At 39.1% G+C, this 19465-nt stretch overlaps 1 protein-coding gene across 1 annotated transcript in view; it reads right to left on the minus strand.

Moving 5' to 3' along the window:
* Window positions 1-7661: 7661 nt before the first annotated feature.
* GUCY1B1 (guanylate cyclase 1 soluble subunit beta 1) overlaps window positions 7662-19465 on the minus strand; it is a 62547-nt gene continuing 50743 nt past the window's right edge. The window contains exons 9-14 of the mRNA XM_049905225.1: window positions 16904-17101; window positions 13296-13533; window positions 11553-11693; window positions 10882-11036; window positions 10410-10536; window positions 7662-9019 (exon numbers count right to left, since the gene is read on the minus strand). Coding sequence (XP_049761182.1) covers window positions 8996-9019; window positions 10410-10536; window positions 10882-11036; window positions 11553-11693; window positions 13296-13533; window positions 16904-17101 — 883 coding nt within the window. The 3' untranslated portion in view covers window positions 7662-8995. The remainder of the gene's footprint in view (window positions 9020-10409; window positions 10537-10881; window positions 11037-11552; window positions 11694-13295; window positions 13534-16903; window positions 17102-19465) is intronic.

Consider the following 19465-nt stretch of genomic DNA (forward strand, 5'->3'; position numbering starts at 1 on the left):
ACAAAAACCTGCCCTTTCCATGAAGGAAGTGGTCTAATGTAATCAACTTGCCACCAGGTTACTGGCTGATCACTTTGAGGGTTGGTGCCATACTGGGGACTCAGTGTTGATCTCTACTGCTGGCAGATTGGGCACTCAGCGGTGACTGTAGCCAAGTCGGCCTTGATGAGTAGAAGTCCATGTTGCTGGTCCCATGCATAACCTCCATCCCTGCCCCCATGGCTACTTTGTTCACGAGCCCACCAAGCAATGATGGGAGTAGCTGGGGAAAGAGGATAACTGGTTTCCACAGAATGTGTCATCCTATCTGTTCGATTGTTAAAAACCTCCTCTGAGGAGATCACTGTTAGGTGAGCATTCACATGAGGCACAAATATCTTCACTTCTTTGGCCCATTCAGAGAGGTCTATCTACATACTTCTTCCCCATAATCCCATATCTCTGATTTTCCAATCATATTCCTCCCAAGTCCCTGACCATTCATCCAAACTATTGGCCACAGCCCATGAATCAGTAAACAATTGCACATATCCCAAGCAAAGTGAACACCTACGTGCACTGCTGGAAGCTCTGCCCATTGGGAGGATTTCCCTTCACCACTGTCCTTCAGGGAGGTCCCAGAAAAGAGCTGTAGTGCTGCTGCTGTCTACTTTCAAGTGGTGCTTACATATCATGCAGAACCATCTGTAAACCAGGCACAGTTTTTCTCTTCCTCAGTCAACTGATCGTAAGGAACTCCCCGTGAGGCCATAGATACAGACTGGGAGATGGAAGGTAATGTGACAGGAGTGGAGACCGTTGGCATTTGGTCCACTTCCTCATGCAACTTATGTGTGCCTTTAGGTCCTGCTGGGGCCTAATCTCATATATACCACTTCCATTTAATGATAGAGTGCTGTTGTGCACGTCCAACTTTATGAATCCGTGCCAGACAACACCCAGTTTATGATGTGCATGCAACTCAGGCTGCATGGCAACTTTGTGACCCATGGTTAAGCGTTCAATCTCTACTAAGGCCCAGTAACAAGCCAAAAGCTGTTTCTCAAAAGGAAAGTAGTTGTCTGCAGAGGATGGCAGGGCTTTGCTCCAAAATCCTAAGGGTCTGTGCTGTGATTCACCAATAGGGGCCTGCCAAAGACTCCAAACAGCATCTCTATCTGCCACTGACACTTCAAGCACCATTGGGTCAGCCAGATCATATGGACCAAGTGGCTCAAACCTGCTGCACATCCTTCTCTTGTTGTGGGCCTCACTCAAAACTAGTAGCTTTTCAAGTAACTTGATAAATAGGCTAGAGTAGCACACTCAAATGAGGAATATGCTGCCTGCAAAATCCAAAGAGGCCCACTAGGCATTCTTCCTTTTTAGTTGTGCGACGAGCCAGATGCAATAATTTTTCCTTGACTTTAGAAGGAATATCTCAGCTTGCCCCACCCCACTGGACCCCTAGAAATTTCATTGAAGTGGAAGGGACCTGAATTTTTGTGGGATTAATTTCCCACCCTCTAGAACACAAATGTTTTACCAATAAGTTCAGAGTCATTGACACTTCTTCCTTACTAGGTTCAATCAGCATAATGTCATCAATGTAATGGACCAGTATGACAACCTGTGGAGGAGAAAGGTGATCCCGATCCCTGCGGAATAAATTATGACATAGGGCTGGAGAGCTGGTGTAGAACTGAGGTAGGCAACGAAGGTGGATTGCTAGCCTTCCCAGCTAAAGGCAAACTGCTTCTGATGGTCCTTTGAAACAGGTATGGAGTAAAAAGCATTAGCCAAATCAATAGCTGCAGACCAAGTACCAGGAGATGTATTAATTTTTTCAAGCAATGGAAGCACATCTGGAACAGCAGCTGCAATTGGACTCACCACCTGGTTAAGTTTTCAATGATCCACTGTCATTACCAAGACCCATCTGTTTTTTGCACAGGCCTAATAGGTGAGTTGAGTGGAGATGTGGTGCAAATTACCACCCCAGCATCCTTCAAGGCCTTGATGGTGGCAGTAATCTCTGCAATCCCTCCAGGAATGTGGTACTGCTTTCGGTTTACTATTTTCCTAGGTAGGGGCAGTTCTAATGGCCTTTCCTACCATAATAGCCCTTACTCGATGTGTCAGGGATCCAACATGGGGGTTCTGCCAGTTGCTGAGTATATCTATTCCAATTATGCATTCTCAAACTGGGGAAATCACTACACGATGGGTTTGGGAACCCACTGAACATACCGTGAGATGGATATGAACTAAGACTCAGAAAATAACCTGACTTCCATACGCCCCCACTCTGACTGATGGGCCACAGTGATGGTTTTGGTCTCTTGGAATTAGTGTCAGTTCAGAGCCAGTACCCAGTGATCCCTGAAAAGTCTGATTATTTCCTTTTTCCCAATGAACAAGTCACTCTTAAAATACTATAGACCCCTTTGGGGAAGGCTGGGAGAAAGATTAACAATATACATTTCAGGTAGTGTACTGGAGCCCTTCTTCAGGGGGACCTGGCCCCCCCGTCATATCAAGGGGATGTGGGTGGGTAAACTCCCTCATGTCTAGGAATTGATCATGGGGCCGTGGCTATTCTGGGAATTTGAGTTAGACTGCTGTTCACTTGACCTAGAATTCATGCACTTGCACAGATGAAGCAAATGTTTAGTAGATTTCCTATTTCACTCCTAGGAACACCATGACTAAGTAGCCAATGCCATAAATCCATAGGAGACAGACTAATTACCACTTTGACTCTGCTGCCCATTATGCTAACCATGCCCACTGTGTCTTTTTTGATTGAGTGTTGCCACTTGGTCCATACCACCACAGGCTCCAATCAGCCCCATAGTAGCTAGGTGTTTTAATTCAGTTAGGGAAGTTCCCACTGTCAAATCTGACTTACATAAAACAGCAATCACAGCAGTGTTCAAGGATGCTGAGGCTCCCTTCACAAATTTGTTCCTCACTGTTATTGTAAAAGTGTGTCCTCTGGGCACTCCATGTGTGGTTCTGTGGGTCTAACCCGATAAATCCACTCTACCATGCTAATTTCCCTAAGCCTTTGGATACCTTCTTCTACAGTATACAAAGGCAGGTCTGGTACTTCAACCTGCTTTAGTGTAGGCCACTGTGCAATTCATGCTTCAGCAACTCAACCAAATAAACTATTGCATCCTTTCTAAACTTCTGGAGCTGAAACATTGAATGAAGCATCTGTGCTTAGTGAGCCCATATCAATAAATTCAGACTGATTTATCTTTATGTTCCCTGCACCATTATCCCACACACTTAATAGCCATTCCCACACATATCCCCCAGGTTTCTGTATGTACACATCAGAAAAGCCAAGGAATTCTTTCAGATTGTAGTGTACCACTTCCTGGGTTACACTTTTACATCACCTTTTGGAGCTCACTGGGATTTAAGTCTAGTTATAAGTCTAGGAGCCAAAATTGGTGGGAAGATATTTTGAGAACGTTCAGCATTGTCTTATAAAGCATCTGCTTCAGACGATGTCCCAGGCAATAACTCAAAGGCGCTTTAGATGCAGCTGGGTTAATCTCATTAGATGGGAGTGGAGGCGCTAATGATGCTGTTGGCAGGAGCGATTCAATGGAGCTCAGTGTCTCCAGCTTCCTGATTATCTGCCCATATGTCCCCATCCCAGGTTTCAAGATCCCATTTCTTCCCAATCAATGCCCTCACTTTAACTTCAGATATCTCTAGAGATTGGCAGTAGGGTTGATGTTATAATTCAGCCACTCTTACAATAAGAGTTTGAGTTTGGTTGTCTACAATATCAGCTCTGTTACTACAAGAAATAAGGCTTTCTTTCAAAGCACAAGTGGAAACTTTGAGTTCATTTATGCAGTGCTTGAGCTTTGAAGCCCTGAGCTCATCTCTTTCTTTCACTAGTTTGTCTAGCCAAAGTAGGACCAACCAACTTCCCTATACTTCTCATTATGACAAAATTGTAGAAAGGTTTCATTCATGCAATCACCCAGAGCCTTGTCTTTCACCAATACCTGATCTATTGGTGGTGATATTTTATGTATTTGAATTGCCGCCTCATGCCATGGATTAGCAGTGCCCTCTTTACTACTAGAAGCAGAGTGATCAACATCTTTAAGACTAACCAGACCCGAGAACCAATTTAGAAAATTCATCCTTACAATTTTGTTTCTGTAAAACCACTCTCTGTACCAAATATTTTAATCTAGGTTCTCTAGAGAAGCAAAACCAGTAAAGCGTGTGTGTGTGTATATGTATATATAATTTATATTATATACACACAAATACACATATAAATATACATATATACATATATATACACACACACAGATTTATACCAAAGAAATGGCTTGCACGATTTTTGGCAGTTGTTAGTTTGAAGTCCGTGAGGCAAGAAAGAAAATTCTCCTGACTCACATAGCCGCAGGGGCTGGCAAACCCAAGATGTGCAGGCCGCAGAGCAGGGCTGCCACAGGCTGTGAAGATTGAAAATTGGCAGGCAAGACTGCCGGCAAGCTGCTAGCCCAAGTCCAAAGAACCAGAGACCAGACGAACGGGAACCAGCTGCAGGATCCCGAACAAGCAAAAGCCCCAGCAAGGTGACCAGGAAGGAAATAGGCAGAAGATGGTAGGGAGATGAAGGCTGAGGGGGTGGTGAGCCACCTCAGGCCCTGCCCCCAGGTACCACTCAGCAGATTCCATCATAGGGGTGATCACATTTCAAATTTCAACAGAGAATTGATCACATTATACAACTGGCAAAACACTTGAGAATCATGGCCCAGCCAAGTTGACACACAATCTTAACCATCACAGCCATAAACAGAAATGAAGTCCTGATGCATGCCACAACATGGAAGAACCTAGAAAACATCATGCTGAGCAAAATAAGTTAGCCACAAAAGGATAACTACTGTATGATTTCATTTACATGAAATAAGAGAATACACGGAAACCAAATATTACTAGTGGTTACCAGGAGTGGGAAGGAGGAGGATAGGGGAAGCTCTTTATAGGGGGCATTGAGTTTATCTTAATGGTGGTGGAATGATTTGGAAAAGGAAAGTGAGAATGGTTGCAGAACATGAAGAATATAATCACTGTCACTGAATTGTACATGTCGGAATTGTTGAATTTGGTGAAGGTTTTGCTCTGTAGATTTCACCAAAAAAAAAAAAAAAAAAACGCAAAACATATTTATCCCTTAGGCTGCTGAGATGTCTTTGATGAGATTAAACCTTATACAGTACATAGAATAGAACCTCCCTCAGGGTAAATGCTCAGTAATTGTTAGTCATGGTCATTAGTGGTCACAGATTTGATGATAAAGAACATTAAGGAAGATAACGAAGGATGACCAATATTTATGAAGCCAGCAGAGAACAAAGCTGGCAGACTCACATTTGCTGATCAATTTCAAAACTTACTAACTACAATTGTAATCAAGACTGTGGTACTGCCATAAGGTTAAACATAAAAAAAACAATAGAAGAGAACTGAGAGTCCAGAAACAAACTCTTGCATTTACAAATCAATTTATGATAAATTGATTTTAGACAAGGGTGTCAATGCCATTCAATGGTGCTGGGGTAACTGGAGATGCACATCCACATATGATGCGATCCCTACCTCACCCTATATACAAAAATTAACTCAAAAGGGGTAAATATGAGCTAAAACCATAAAACTCATATGTAAATATGAGCTAAAACCATAAAACTCTGAGACGGAAGCACAGGTGTAAATTTACATGATTTTGGATTAGATAATGGCTCTTTAAATACAACCCTAAAACAAAGAAATTACAGAAAAATTGTTCTTCATAGAAATTTATAACTTTTGTTCTTCAAAGGACACTATCAAGAAAGTGAAAAGATAATTCACAGGCCACATATTGCATGGTTCCATTTTTATGAACTGTTCAGAATAGGAAAATCCATGGAGACAGAAAGTAGATTACTGGTTTCCAGGAGCTGAGATGAGGGAAGAAATGGGGAGCAAACACTAATGGATTCAGGGCTTCTTTTTGGAGCGATGAAAATGTTCTGCAATTAGTTAATGATGATGTTTGCACAAACTTTTGAATATACTATAACACCACTGAATTGTACATTTAAAAGGGTGAATTTCATAGTATCTGAAAAAAAATTTTTTTTTTCAAGCCAGCAGATTACAGAAAACTAGAAAAGGGATTAAGAGGAAATTGTCAGAAAGGTAGAAGATTGTTAAGAAAGGTATAATCTAGGTGGTGGGTATATGTATGATTGTATACTGTACAACTTTTTTTATTGTTATTGAAGTATACACAGCAAAGCATACTGTATTTTTATGCAAGTAAGGCGTTCCTTCTACGTTTGTTTGCCAATAGCTCCCTCCTGCAGAAGGTATTTTTGTAAGCACCCTACGCGAATTTTTTTTTCTTTTTTACTACAACATGTAAAAAAAAAAAAATAGACATAGCAGCGCTTATGGAAATACCTTCCAGGGGGAAGGAAGGAGCAGCTGGCAAACAAACACAGAAAGCACGCGTTATCTGCATAAAAATATGGTACACCAATTCAGCAACTATTCCACGTACCGTTCAATCACATTGATTATTCTTCAAAATGTCCTGCCATTCTCACCCTCCTTTTCTGATTTGTTCCTCCCTTACTGACATAACTGTACAATTCTTTTAACTTTTCTTTATATTTTAATTTTCATTAAAACTTTGGGGGAAATAATTTCATAAAAACAATAAAAATAATTACTCAAAAAGAAAAAAAGTGCCAATGCAGCAGAGATCATATATCCTGAAGACTGAGTACTGTTCACTGCATAATTAGGAAAGTATCGATGAGTTTATGCAATGCAAACTCATTGCGCAGAATACAATGCTGTGCACTGAGGATTAAACAGGAGGAGAGAAACTAGAGACACTGAGTGTAGGCGGCTAGAAAAAATGCAGATCCATGTTTCCATTGCATTCATTCATCTTTAAACTACACCATCATAAAACTCAGCTGGTTTCTCAACATGCCCCATTCCCACTCTGGCCCTATCCTCCCAAGTTACTCATTCACTAAATATTCTATTTGTATCTTGAATATATTTTATCATTATGACTATTACATGTTTTAATTACATGCATATGCGTCTGTGATCCCTAAAAGACTGTGGGCACTTTACGAGCTGGTTCCACTTCATATTCATTTGTGTATCCGCCCTATATCTAGTCTTGTTAATGTTACTTTGTTGGTACTACTGTATTTTTATTCAAATGTCGCACACCTACATTTGTTTGCCAACTGCTCCTTCCTCTCCTTGAGGTATTTTTAGAAGTGCTGCTATGCCGATTTTTTTACATATTGCTGCCAAAAAAAATAGCACAGTGCACTTAGGAAATTACCTCATGAGGGAAGGGAGCAGATGGCAAACAAATCTAGAAGGTGTGCGCTATTTGGGTAAAAATACGGTAAATAAGCATTTAAGACTATGCCTACTTAAAATAATCTAGTAAAAATTCATAACAGTAGTGAATGAAACAGCAATTTAACATCTATAATAGGTAAAATTATAAAACATTTTTATAAAAATGGCATTAATAAAATGAGAAATAATAATATAAGAATCATTTTCTTGAAATAAAAACTATCTGAAGACAAGTGGAAAAAATAATTTATTGCAGACTCTTTTACACATTAACATGGAACATTTATACACATATTGATGTGCTGATATGAAATAGTAAATTTAAAGACAAACATTTTTACACCAACGTAGCCGCACTATATTTTATAAAGATAGATATTAATAAATTATCAGAGACATTTAAGAAAAACAGGCCAATTATTCCAATAAGAATTCATTCCATGTTGAAATTAAACTAACTTTTCCGAACATGACTCCCTGGATTTAATCACATTCTTTTAAGCTAAGAAAAAAGAAGCTCATTTCTGGGAATAAAGGGCCAAGAAAGGCTCTCTAACAGTAAAATCTCAGGAGTGTTTTTCCAGCTTGGTTCCTGGATTTGGTTAGAGCCCCTAACACTTAGCCCAAGCCAGCGTAAGACAGTGCAGCTTTCTGTGGTTAACAAGATCAGTAAGAGGGATGCAATGCAAACGTCAGCATTTTTTAGGAATTGTAATTGCCACAGGATTTGAATTAGCCATCCAATACTTTAATAATAGAAATGTGTACTCTATATTTCTGAAAGGAAATTAGCAAATTTCACAATGGTCACTATTTTCTTAGCATGGTCTATTAATTTTTACTCTGGAAGCCTGAAAATAAATTGCATTTTCTCTAAAACTTATAATTCACTCCTTTAGAAAATGATATCTATAGCGATATACACCAACACTACATAAACTTTGTTATATGCTATAGTCATTAAAATATATATATATACACACACGTATATATGAAGCACTAAGCAGATACAGTAAACCATGCTATGAATAAACCAAAAAAACTAAACCCGTAGCCGTCGAGTCAATTCTGACTCATAGCAACCCTATAGGACACAGCAGAACTGCCCCATAGGGTTTCCAAGGAGCAGCTGGTGGATTTGAACTGCTGACCTTTTGGTTAGCAGCCAAACGCTTAATCACTGTGCCACCAGGGCTCCATGCTATGTATACATATGGGCAAATACTGTTCAGTTGCATTTAATTAAATGCAGCAAGTATTGAGTGGGTGCCTACAACTCACAAGCCACCATGTTAGGTAAAGCTTGTAGTAGACTTTCAGACACATGAAGCTCACGTCATCCACATCTAAAGCTAGGCTTTAGATATACTAAGAAAATACGCTAAAACCTTAAATAACATAATCAAAAGCTGAGCTAAAGTTGAATAATGAATAGTGAGAGATATACCGAGGAGAAATGGTCAAAATAATGGAGAAGGACAGTGCAAAACACGTATTCATCGGGAGTAACTGCTACCAGGCTCGGCACGTGTTAGGGGACAAACGGAACCTAATCTTCAGTCTTCTTCCTCCCACGATCCAAGGCTCAGTTATCGTCCTGCTTTGTTTCCTTAAAAGTGTAGAAGAAATAGGGGGTTAATTTTCAGCAACAATGAAGCCAGTGAAACCAAAACCACCAAACCCACCACCGCTGAGTCGATTCCGACTGACAGTGACCCTGTGTGACAGTGCAGCACCGCCCTACAGGGAGTTCTTGGCTATGATCTTAACAGAAGCAGATCACCAGGTCTACTTCTTCAGTGTCACTGGGTGGGTTCAAACTGCCAACCTTCTGCTTAGTAGTTGAGCGTAAACCGTGTACACCACTCAGGGTAGTTCCCTCAATATATTTTTTTCTCTCTGATAGTGTGATCGGCATTGACATGAACAGTTTTTGTAAATCACTCCCACCATAATCTTAAGAGAAACAGGGGCTAACAACCAGAATGACCAACATTTGAAGTCTACTCTGCTTTGTCAGAAGAACATCAGGAAGCATGCCAACTCGTGGGTAAATTACTTAAAATAAAAGCAGCTGAAAGAAAACAGAGATAAAATTAAAACTCAGCATCCCATTCCCTTTAGGGCTTGTTATATTCTAAAAGCATTTTCAAGGAATGTATACATGCATAAAAATAAATAAAATCAAGCAGTCTCATTTTCTCTGAGGAACCAATACATTAACAGGGACACAAAGCATCAAATTTGCTTCCAATGTAACACATCGTGAGGGGAAAGAGGCTGGGCAGGGCTTCAGTGAGTACAATACCACTGCGGGTCACATGAGTTCAGTTTGGACATGCCACCTGTGGCCCACTCTAGCACATGAGTTCTGGCTGTAGTACAACCATAGTAGTAGCAAGAACCTAAAGCTTCCCCATGGAATCATTTAGATTGTTCTCAATTATACATCACTCCGCCATAAAAAAAAAAAAAAAGTTTTTTTACTGGGTTCCTCTCTCGAAGAAACACACAAGGGACTAGGGTTTTTCCAAGATCCTCAAACACTCCACAGGAAGATATATTGGCCCTTAGAAGGATCTTGAGCTTCATGCTTAAGAAACCTGCTCTGAACTGCAGCCTGAATTTAGCCCTCATGGTGAGCATGGAGCCAGTTTAGGGAGCTGAGGGAAGGAGCCAGTATAGCCCCCTCACAGGCCACTCACCTTAGTCGTGTTTGAGCCCGACTGCAGAGAAATAACCCAATAACAAATCTTCTAGATGTAGTGTGTCTTTTGTTTTAATTTCACTAGAGGACAAAAGGCGGCAACCATAAAATATCCCCAAGCAGTATTTATTGTCCTAACCGCTAGTTAATGTTTCAGTTATTTCCACCAATTTACTTACGGGTTAAGGTCTGTAAGCAGGAATTCTTTTCAAATGAAACATATTTTTGGTGATTCTCATTTAACAACCATGTTCATGCTGTCTTAAAAGAATTACTTTCTCATTAGTCATACCTCTGTTTCTGTACTTTTTCTGGAGAGAAACCAAACTTGCATTGGTTCTTTTTTGCCCTTCATGGACACTGGCCCTCTGTGCTCCAAATGGAATTGTGGGTCTGAATTTTCTGGTGTCATAAGACATCTAAAAGACGGGGGACAGAGAGTAGGGAAAGAGTATACAGAGATGCAGAAGGTGACATGTGTCCAAGTTATAAACTGAGACAACCAGGGCACACACTAACATACTAACACTGTATTTAAAGACAGCTGAAGCCTTCATCAACAATGGCTTTAGTAACAATTTCTATGGTGGTGTGGAACCATTCAAAATGGAAACAATGACCCCATCTTCGCAAACAAACATATACAAACACTTCTAAGAGAGAAGGTGATAACTGTTTAAAGGGAACAGTCACTCAGAGATTACCCCTCCTGCAAAGACACATTTCCCTTGCACATCAGTAAATACCAAGGCATTTCCTCTTACCTGTATGTATATTCGGACACATTTATTTTCCCCTTCTCTCCAGTGGTTTCTGTTCTGCTTGTGAGGTTAACGGTATTCCCAAAAAGGCAGTATCGAGGCATCCTCTGCCCTATGACACCCGTCACGACCTCTCCAGTGTGTATCCCTATGGTTATCTGCAAAAACAAAGGCTCTGCTTCTATAATTCCCATAAGTCACACACACTAACTCCTGCTTACTTTCTATTACAGAATACTACAGATTCATCATTAAAAAAAATCATAAGAATTCTCTAGAAGAACTCCAAGTGTATTGCAGACAAAATAAAAAGACCCTCACAAAAGTTCTATCTTCCGGGAGAAATACTCTCTAATGTCTGAAGATTTCAAAGACATGAATCTGCCAGTTTATAGGAGACATAAAAAAGAGCATTTAGAAAATAAACCAGAAGGGACAGGTAGTTTTATCTCATCCTCATGACTTTTGGCACAGAGGTGGACTACATAATTTCAAAAAGGTAGAGAGGTTTTCCAGCTCTATGAAAGAATAAAATACAGTGGCTTCAATACAACATAATAGCTTTTACTCTCAAGACATCCTTTCTTATACATATGCATGACTGGTCAAGAACATGAATCGGTTGCCCACAAGGGTCAACTACCACTATTACAATAAGTATTTTATTTACTAACCTGAACAGATTCACCATCTACTTGAACTTGGCCAGCGATTTCCATCATGTCCAAGGCCAGGTGGCAAATGGATCGTGCATGGTGGATGCAAGGCTCTGGTAAACCACTAACTGTCATATACTTATCACCAACGGTCTCCACCTAACACAGCACATATGTAGATGGTCACTGGTTAGCAGAAACATGACTTTCATTTGCTACTCTTATACAAAAAATATTTTTCCAAGGCTACCAACAGCTTGGAACTTTCCTCCCTCTTAACTCTTTTAAAATCATAATATATTCAACTCCAACCTGGTGAAAACTTATGATTATTTGAGATTTACACACACAGCACCCGGGATCTTTGATTACAGGCAGGTAAAGTTGGAGCATTATTTTTCTTCTGGTAAGCACTAGTTTCCTACATCAGATCTTCTTAGAATCCAGTGTTGCTGTTGTTGTGTGCTACTGAGTTGGCGAACCTATATGACAGGGTTGAACTGTCCCATAGGGTTTCCTAGGCTGTAGTTTCTATGGGAGCAGATCGACAGGTCTTTTTTCCCAAGAAGCCACACGGTGGGTTCACACGGCCAACGATTCGGTTAGGAGTTAAGCGCTTAACCATTGTGCCATCCAGGCTCCTTTTATAACCCAGTAGAATAGTTTTTGCCTATTTCCTTCCCTAAAACAGTGATGGCTTGATGGCACAAGAACCACTGTCTGAAGTTCAGTGATTTATCAGGGTCATTAATCATTTACGTTTATGATGTGCTCACCAAGTGTGACACTGTACCTCACAGAAAGACTATAAAATAAATAGTTCTTGTAGAGCTTATATTATCCCAGATGCCTAGGGATGGTTTAGTTAACATTTTTGCCTTTATGAAGCAATATCCGCTGACTTCAAATACTGTATTTGCTTCTAATGAAAAAGGGCAGAAATGCCTTATAAATGTTTATCTTCAAGTTGATGCTATCTGACGGCAACTCTGAGTCCCCAGGATCCTTCTCAGGCTCTATGACTTTTTTACTGTGCATTGATGTATGTGAGGTAAAATGTCTCTTGCAGGGCACTAAGGCAAACGCTATATTTATACTAAATATCATCAACGACCTGCACCGGATTTGTTATCCTAAGTGCAAATAAGCTGCTGAGCATTCCTTTTTTTTTTTTTTTTACCAAGAATCATCTGCTCCAGGAAACATTCATTTTGTTTACAAGGAAGACAAAGTTTTACAACAAGAGGTAATTATTTAAGAAAATGGTAAATACTGAGCAAACAAAGGCTTTCTCCAAGCCGCAGCCTCAACAGTTAGAGACCTGAAAGCAGTACCTCTGGCGGGTCGGGTCTGGAAACCCAGGCTCTGAACAGCACTGCATTAGGCTATGATGGGACAGTGCTGGGGCAGTGGTAGGGTTCACTCCTTTCCGGTCAGAGACCTGGGTTTGATTCCTGGCCAATGGACCTCATGTTCAGCTGCCATCTGTCTGTCAGTGGAGGCTTAAAAATTGCTATGTTGCTGAGGAGATTTCAGCAGACTAAGAAGGACTGGGAAGAAAGGCCTGGTGATCTGCTTCCAAAAATCAGCCAATGAAAACCCTATAGATCATACAGGTCTGATCAGTGACTGATCATGGGGATGGTGTGGGACCAGCCAGTGTTTCACTTCGTTGTGCACTAGGTTGCCATGAGGTGGGGGCACTTGAGACAGCAGCTAACAGCAACGACAACAATAACAACACAGTATGATAGGACTTGCCTTGTAGACAAATGGATTTTTCCGTGAATCGGTCAGTGTGTCAAATCTGGTGTAGAGGTCATTGAGAAGGTTGACAATCTTCATGGCCCCTTCTCCTGATGCATGCTTGCTACAGAACGTGTTGAAGCCCACAATGCCACTGAAGAGGATGGTCACATTGTCATACCTTTTGGCAGGCACTGGACGCTTATGTCTCAGCTCATTGGCAACGGATGGAGGAAGGACCGAATACAGTAACCTGTTCAGTGGAATCGGAAGGAAGCCTTTAAGAAATGCTAGGAATATCTCTGGTGTTTCTACTCTCCTTTTCACAGAGTATCAATGTCATTTGCACTGTAAAAAACTGGATTTTGATAGGATACCCTCTAAAATTAGTATTATAAGCCATATTTATAAGTAAAGAGACATATAGAAAATATAAACCATCTGTTCACTCTGATAACATAAAGCGTCCCCAAACCCAAACCAAGTCAAAATAAGTCAAAACAAACAAAACAAAGGACTGGCCAAAGAGGGTCAGAGTTTTCATTTGTACTCCAGAATTCTGGGGCTGCTGCCATATGTACCATATCATCATGCCAGCAGGTCACTGCCAGCACTTGAAATATTGTACAAATGGCACAGTATGAGGAACAAGTCATACCTCTCAGGAATAAGAAATTTATCTCAATTTTTGTAAAGTAATAAAAGCAGGATTTCTCTCTAGCCTCATTCATGACTCACTCCTACATGGAAGAAACTGATAAAGTAGGTGGACAGCAGTCTACACGAGAAACTATTTTCTTTCTATAAGCAATATTGAGTCTACTATGATGGAATCAGGACTCCTTGAGTGGCACTAATGGCTAAGCGAGGGGTTGGAGGTTCAAACCCACCCAGTGGCACCTTAGAAGACAGGCCTGCTGATCTGCTTTCTAAAGGTTACAGCCTTCAAAATGCTATGGAGGAGGTCTACTCTGTGCACATGGGGTCGCCATAAGTCAGCATGGATTGGATGTCAACTAACAATGACATGATAGCATCAGGCACTAGGCTGAGGAGACAGTGAACTAAACACAACAGGAGAGGACGGGTTAGAGGGAAAGAAGCCAATGAGGGAGACCTGCAGGCTCTTGATAGGAAGACTTAGGGGGACAAATGACCCCTCCTTGCCTTTTTCCTTCCTAAAGTCAAAGGGCCTGTCATGCTAAGCGTAAATATGTGAAACAGAGCTGAGGTCTCAGTGATTTTCCTAGCCACAGGGGAATTTCTCCATTCCTTCATTTGTAACTTTTTAACAGAAAACACTTTCATAAAATATTTTAAAGCTATATTTTGAGTATAGAATATAAATAGTAGAACTACTTAGAAAATCGATAGTAAATATTTTCTCATTAAATTCCCTGGAAAATTAAAAATCTATAAAACATCTATTCTACATCAAATATTTTAAAAATAGAATAAGCAATCTTGAAGTACAATAAGTCTAAGTAGTCCAGAAACTAGATAGATCCAGAAAGGCAAACCCAACTTGGGTAACAAAAACCAGAAAACAGTCCTGTGATAAGTATTTATCAGCTGTTCTTGCTGCTAGTTGCAGTCATGTCAGTTCTGACTCACGGTGATCTTCTGTGTGTCAGAGTAGAACTATGCACCATAGGGTTTCCAAGGCTGTGACCTTTTGGGAGCAGATCATCAGGCATGTTTTCCAAGACATCTCTAAACCAAAGAAACCAAACCCATTGCCGTTGAGTTGATTCTGACTCATACCAACCCTATAGGACAGAACAGAAGTGCCCCATAGAGTTTCTAAGGAGTGGCTGGTGGATTTGAACTGCCAACCTTTTGGTTAGCAGTCCATCTCTTAACCATTGTACCACTGGGGCTCCAAGACACCTCTAGGTGGGTACAAAACAACAACCTTTTGGCCAGTAGTTGAGTGCTTAACTGTTTCACTAACCAGAACTCTTCTCCTATTAAAGACAAGCCCTTTGCTCTGTTCCCAGTACCTTCCAATTTTGAAATCCTGGTCTACTGAAACAAGCAAGTATCCTGCTTAAGCTGACAATTTAGGATAAAAAGTGAATTAAGGGTTTGTTCAACACAGAATAGATGGATATTTTCATAACTTAAAGTGTGCATTCTTTATGGTATCAGTACCTGTTGACCAAAGAACATAGCAAACTTCAAATCACACTACAAAAAATGAAACATAGACAGTTTTCTAATATTACAGCCACAGCAGGATACTGTGTAATTTGAGCTTATAAACTCCTGACTGGAGCCTTAGTACTAAGTACTAGGTTACAAGTTCCATAAAATGTGCTATCTTCCATGGATGTAGTTGTACCACATAGCAATAAAGTACACGCTTTAAAATGCTTTTCAAGTAGTGAGAGGAATATGAGCTGCGTGTTCCATAAAATGTCTGAAATTTGCAGAACACCTGGATAAATTAATGGGTGTACTTTAGGACAACAAGAGAAGTTGGTCTCAAAGGGACCTAAGCACTGCTTTCAGCTTCATTATACAGAGGTTGAAAAGTGAATTAAGATGCTATGGAAAAAGACGGGCACTTAAAATGGCACTCTCTAACTCACCCATGCAATTAATAAATAGTTAACTAAGGCGTATACGTGTGCACGCCATGGATGCCAATACACGTCTCAATGCAAGTCAAGTACATAGGCTGAGACTGATAAATTTTCTGGGCGTTTAAGTAGAGCTACATAGTTCTTATGGGAAGTAAAACAGATGAGTTCAATTCTCCAACAAGATAGTTTCTTATTACTAAACATTAAAAATGAATACACGAGACCCAGGGTAAAATCTCTTAAGAACTGCAGTGATTTGGTGGTTTTAATTAACATCTGGAAGCAAGGCTAAGCTGTCTGCACGATGTGTATTTGAAATAAACACTTGTTCAAATACATTACTTGAAAAGGGAGTATTGTCTTTAATGTTATTTGCCTGCAATTTCATGATTTAATCAACCATTCATAGAATAATAATAATATTTTGATATTTTTGTTCATGTGTTAGATGTCAGATTCGTATTGGCTAAGATCTAAAATAATTCACAAAGTAAAGAATTATTTTCAACATAAAGTTCAGTTCTAAGTTCAGTGTTGAGTCTAACCCTCAGCACCTGGCCAGGCTCTGGCACACAGAAGGTGCCCAGTACATAGCTCTTGTATGAAGGAATCAATGAGTGAATAAATAAACTTTAAAACACCTGCATCTAATTCATTCTAATGATTTTTCAGAAAGATGTTTGGGAATTTTTTTTTTCAACTTGGCTTCTAAAAATAGAAAACATATTCTTACTACCATTCAGACTGATTTAATTCTGAATGCACAATTTTCTTATTAAAAGAGATGTGGAAGATTTTATCTGTGACTCCAGAACTATGGGTCCCATTTTTTTTTTTTTTCCTTTGGTCTCATTATCAATCTTAACTATAGCTGCTGTTCTTGTTAGCTGCCACCGACTCGGCCCCCAGCTTTTAGCAATCCCATGCTTAGTTTCAGAAGTAGGCTGCCAGGTCTTTCTTCCTACTTAACTATAGGAGAGTTACATTATAGCAAGGATAACCACCGTGCCCTTGTTTAACAGGTAAAATTCTTACGTGTCTGTCTTTTTCTTTTCATCTTCCAGGGCTCTTAGTGTGAGCTGCAGCCTGTCTGTGAGGATTTCCAGTTCCTGGGTCAGTTTGTATTCCTCTCGGAATTGTTCTCCCAGAAGGACAAGATCTCGAGTGGCATCATGCAGAGGGATGTCACTCAAATACAGACCTCTCCTTGTCAAATCATCCAGGTTCATCACACTGTTATAACAGAAAAAAGTGACAAAATTAGCCCTAAATGACCCATGTGGCAAGATGAAGCCTCCTTCCTGTTAAGGAGTATAATCCTGCCACCTCCTACCATTCAAAAGTTCAGCCTGATAAAAAATTATGGAAATTGTATGAAGAATATGACTTTATTCTTTTAGATATTTAAACTGTATCACAAGTAGAGAACTTAAAACGTATTTTTGCCAAATTGCACATTTATGGTGCGATTAATTCTGGATTGGAAGATGATGTAGAAAATTGCCCTTTGAAACTTACTCAGGGATTTAATACAAGGGTGTTATTTATCATCATGTATGTTTTCCTGAATTCTTCTGAAGAAAAACTTTTATCTAGGATAATGGCGTTTCTTTTGAGAAACTAGCTCATTTTTGATTTACAGAGTCTATGAATCTTGTAAATGATTGCTTTTCCCTTTAAGATGTGACGATTAAAAGTTTACAGCAGATTTATGACCCAACTTCCACATGTATTTTAGGTATTTAAGACATTCTGACATGTATTTTATGTGTTACTCTTACTTCTAGCTCTAATTTCTTCTACTATTCTTATTTCTCTAATTTCCCTCATTTATTTAAAACATTATTTGTGCTTGTTAAATTTTATGCATCTTTGTAATTTACCTTAGGTAATTTCAAGAACAACATAATAATGCTTATGAATTAAGTGAAGATCTGGTAAGTAAAGAATTGACTTGTTTTTTGTTTACTTTTTATTTTGTATTAAGACTACATTATTGGTTTGAATTCTTTAAATGCAAAATAATTACTTCTGGTCATTCATAATAATAATTTCTCCAAAATTTCATAATTGAGGTATTACTTTACTACAGAATCTTGGATAATAAAGATCTCCCTGCAATATACTTTCAGCAGAACTGTCCATAAATCAAAGCAAAAATTAGCATGGTGATACAGAAAATAATCAGTTTACTAATGAAGTATATGGACTCTTTAGACTGATGTTGTTAAAATGGATATGTAAGTTAGAGCCCACTTGCAGAAACCAACCCATGTATAAACAGGCCATAAAACCAAAAGATAGCAAACCTGTTGCCGTCTAATCGATTCCAACTCATAGTGACCCTATAGGACAGAATAGAACTGCCCCATAGGGTTTCCAAGGAGCAGCTGGTAGACTCGAACTGTCAACCTTTTGGTTAGCAGCCATAGTTCTTAACCACTGTGCCACCAGGGCTCCAAACAGGCCATACTGTCTGCTAAATAGCATAAGACCTGCTCAGGACAGAGGAAAAAAATACATATGATGTTTAAAATGAAAATGAATGATTAGAAATATTCATACTGAGTTATAAATGTCTCATTGTTCTAAACAAATTTATTATTTTCAATGCACTGTTAAAACAGTTTTTACATGTATCCTAATCATTTTGGAATAATTTATTTTATAAGTAAAAATGTTTTTAATTGACCTCTTGCTTTATTTATTCAATGTGGGTACAGATTTTTCTACACACATGAGTAGGTCCCAGAAGACTATCTTAATAAGTTGCTATGTGACCAATTTCTGCACAAGGCACTAAACAAACAGATCACAATTTTTTTCCAAAATCTCTGTCTCCAGAAACAGAGATTTTGCCTACTAAGAAGCTGTTGCCCTATTGAATGTCAACCCGGAAAGAGGCAAAAGAAGAAAATGCTTATTGACAGAAGGTTAAGATACATTTAAATCAATGCTGACCCTTAACAAAAAATATATAAATTGTTTATCTTCCCTAATTTTATCTCTTATTTTTATGATATATATTTCTCAGGAAAAAAAAAATCATTATTCTTATGTAGTCTTAAAACTACACTAATAATACTAAAGGAGCCCTGGGCACAGTGGGTAAGAGCTCGGCTGCTAATCGAATGATCTGCAGTTTGAATTCGCCAGCTGCTCCTTAGAAGCCCTACGGGACAGTTCTACTCTGTCTTAGAGAGTTCTCTGTGCATCATAACCAACTCAATGGCACCTAACAACAAATAATAATTATACTAAAAGAGGTTATTGCAAAGATTATTAGATTATTTTCAGAAATTTTAAGACAGTATCTTTACATGAAAAGTAATCATGGTGGATTCTAAATTAAATTTTTAACCAATAGTCCACGATAACATGATTTCTTGAGTGTGTATATATATAATGTGTGTAATTTATATACACATATAATGCACAATGTATACATGTACATAATGTGCATAATGTATATAAATAATGTGTATTTGGTTATACAAACTTATAAACACACAGTATCACCTATCAACAAGGTTCACAATTACATTTTTCTAAAATACTAATAATTAGAAAAATATTTTCTAAAAGAATTAGAGAAAT

This window comes from Elephas maximus, chromosome 13, assembly GCF_024166365.1.
Source record: "Elephas maximus indicus isolate mEleMax1 chromosome 13, mEleMax1 primary haplotype, whole genome shotgun sequence".
In the NCBI taxonomy this organism is placed as follows: domain Eukaryota; kingdom Metazoa; phylum Chordata; class Mammalia; order Proboscidea; family Elephantidae; genus Elephas; species Elephas maximus.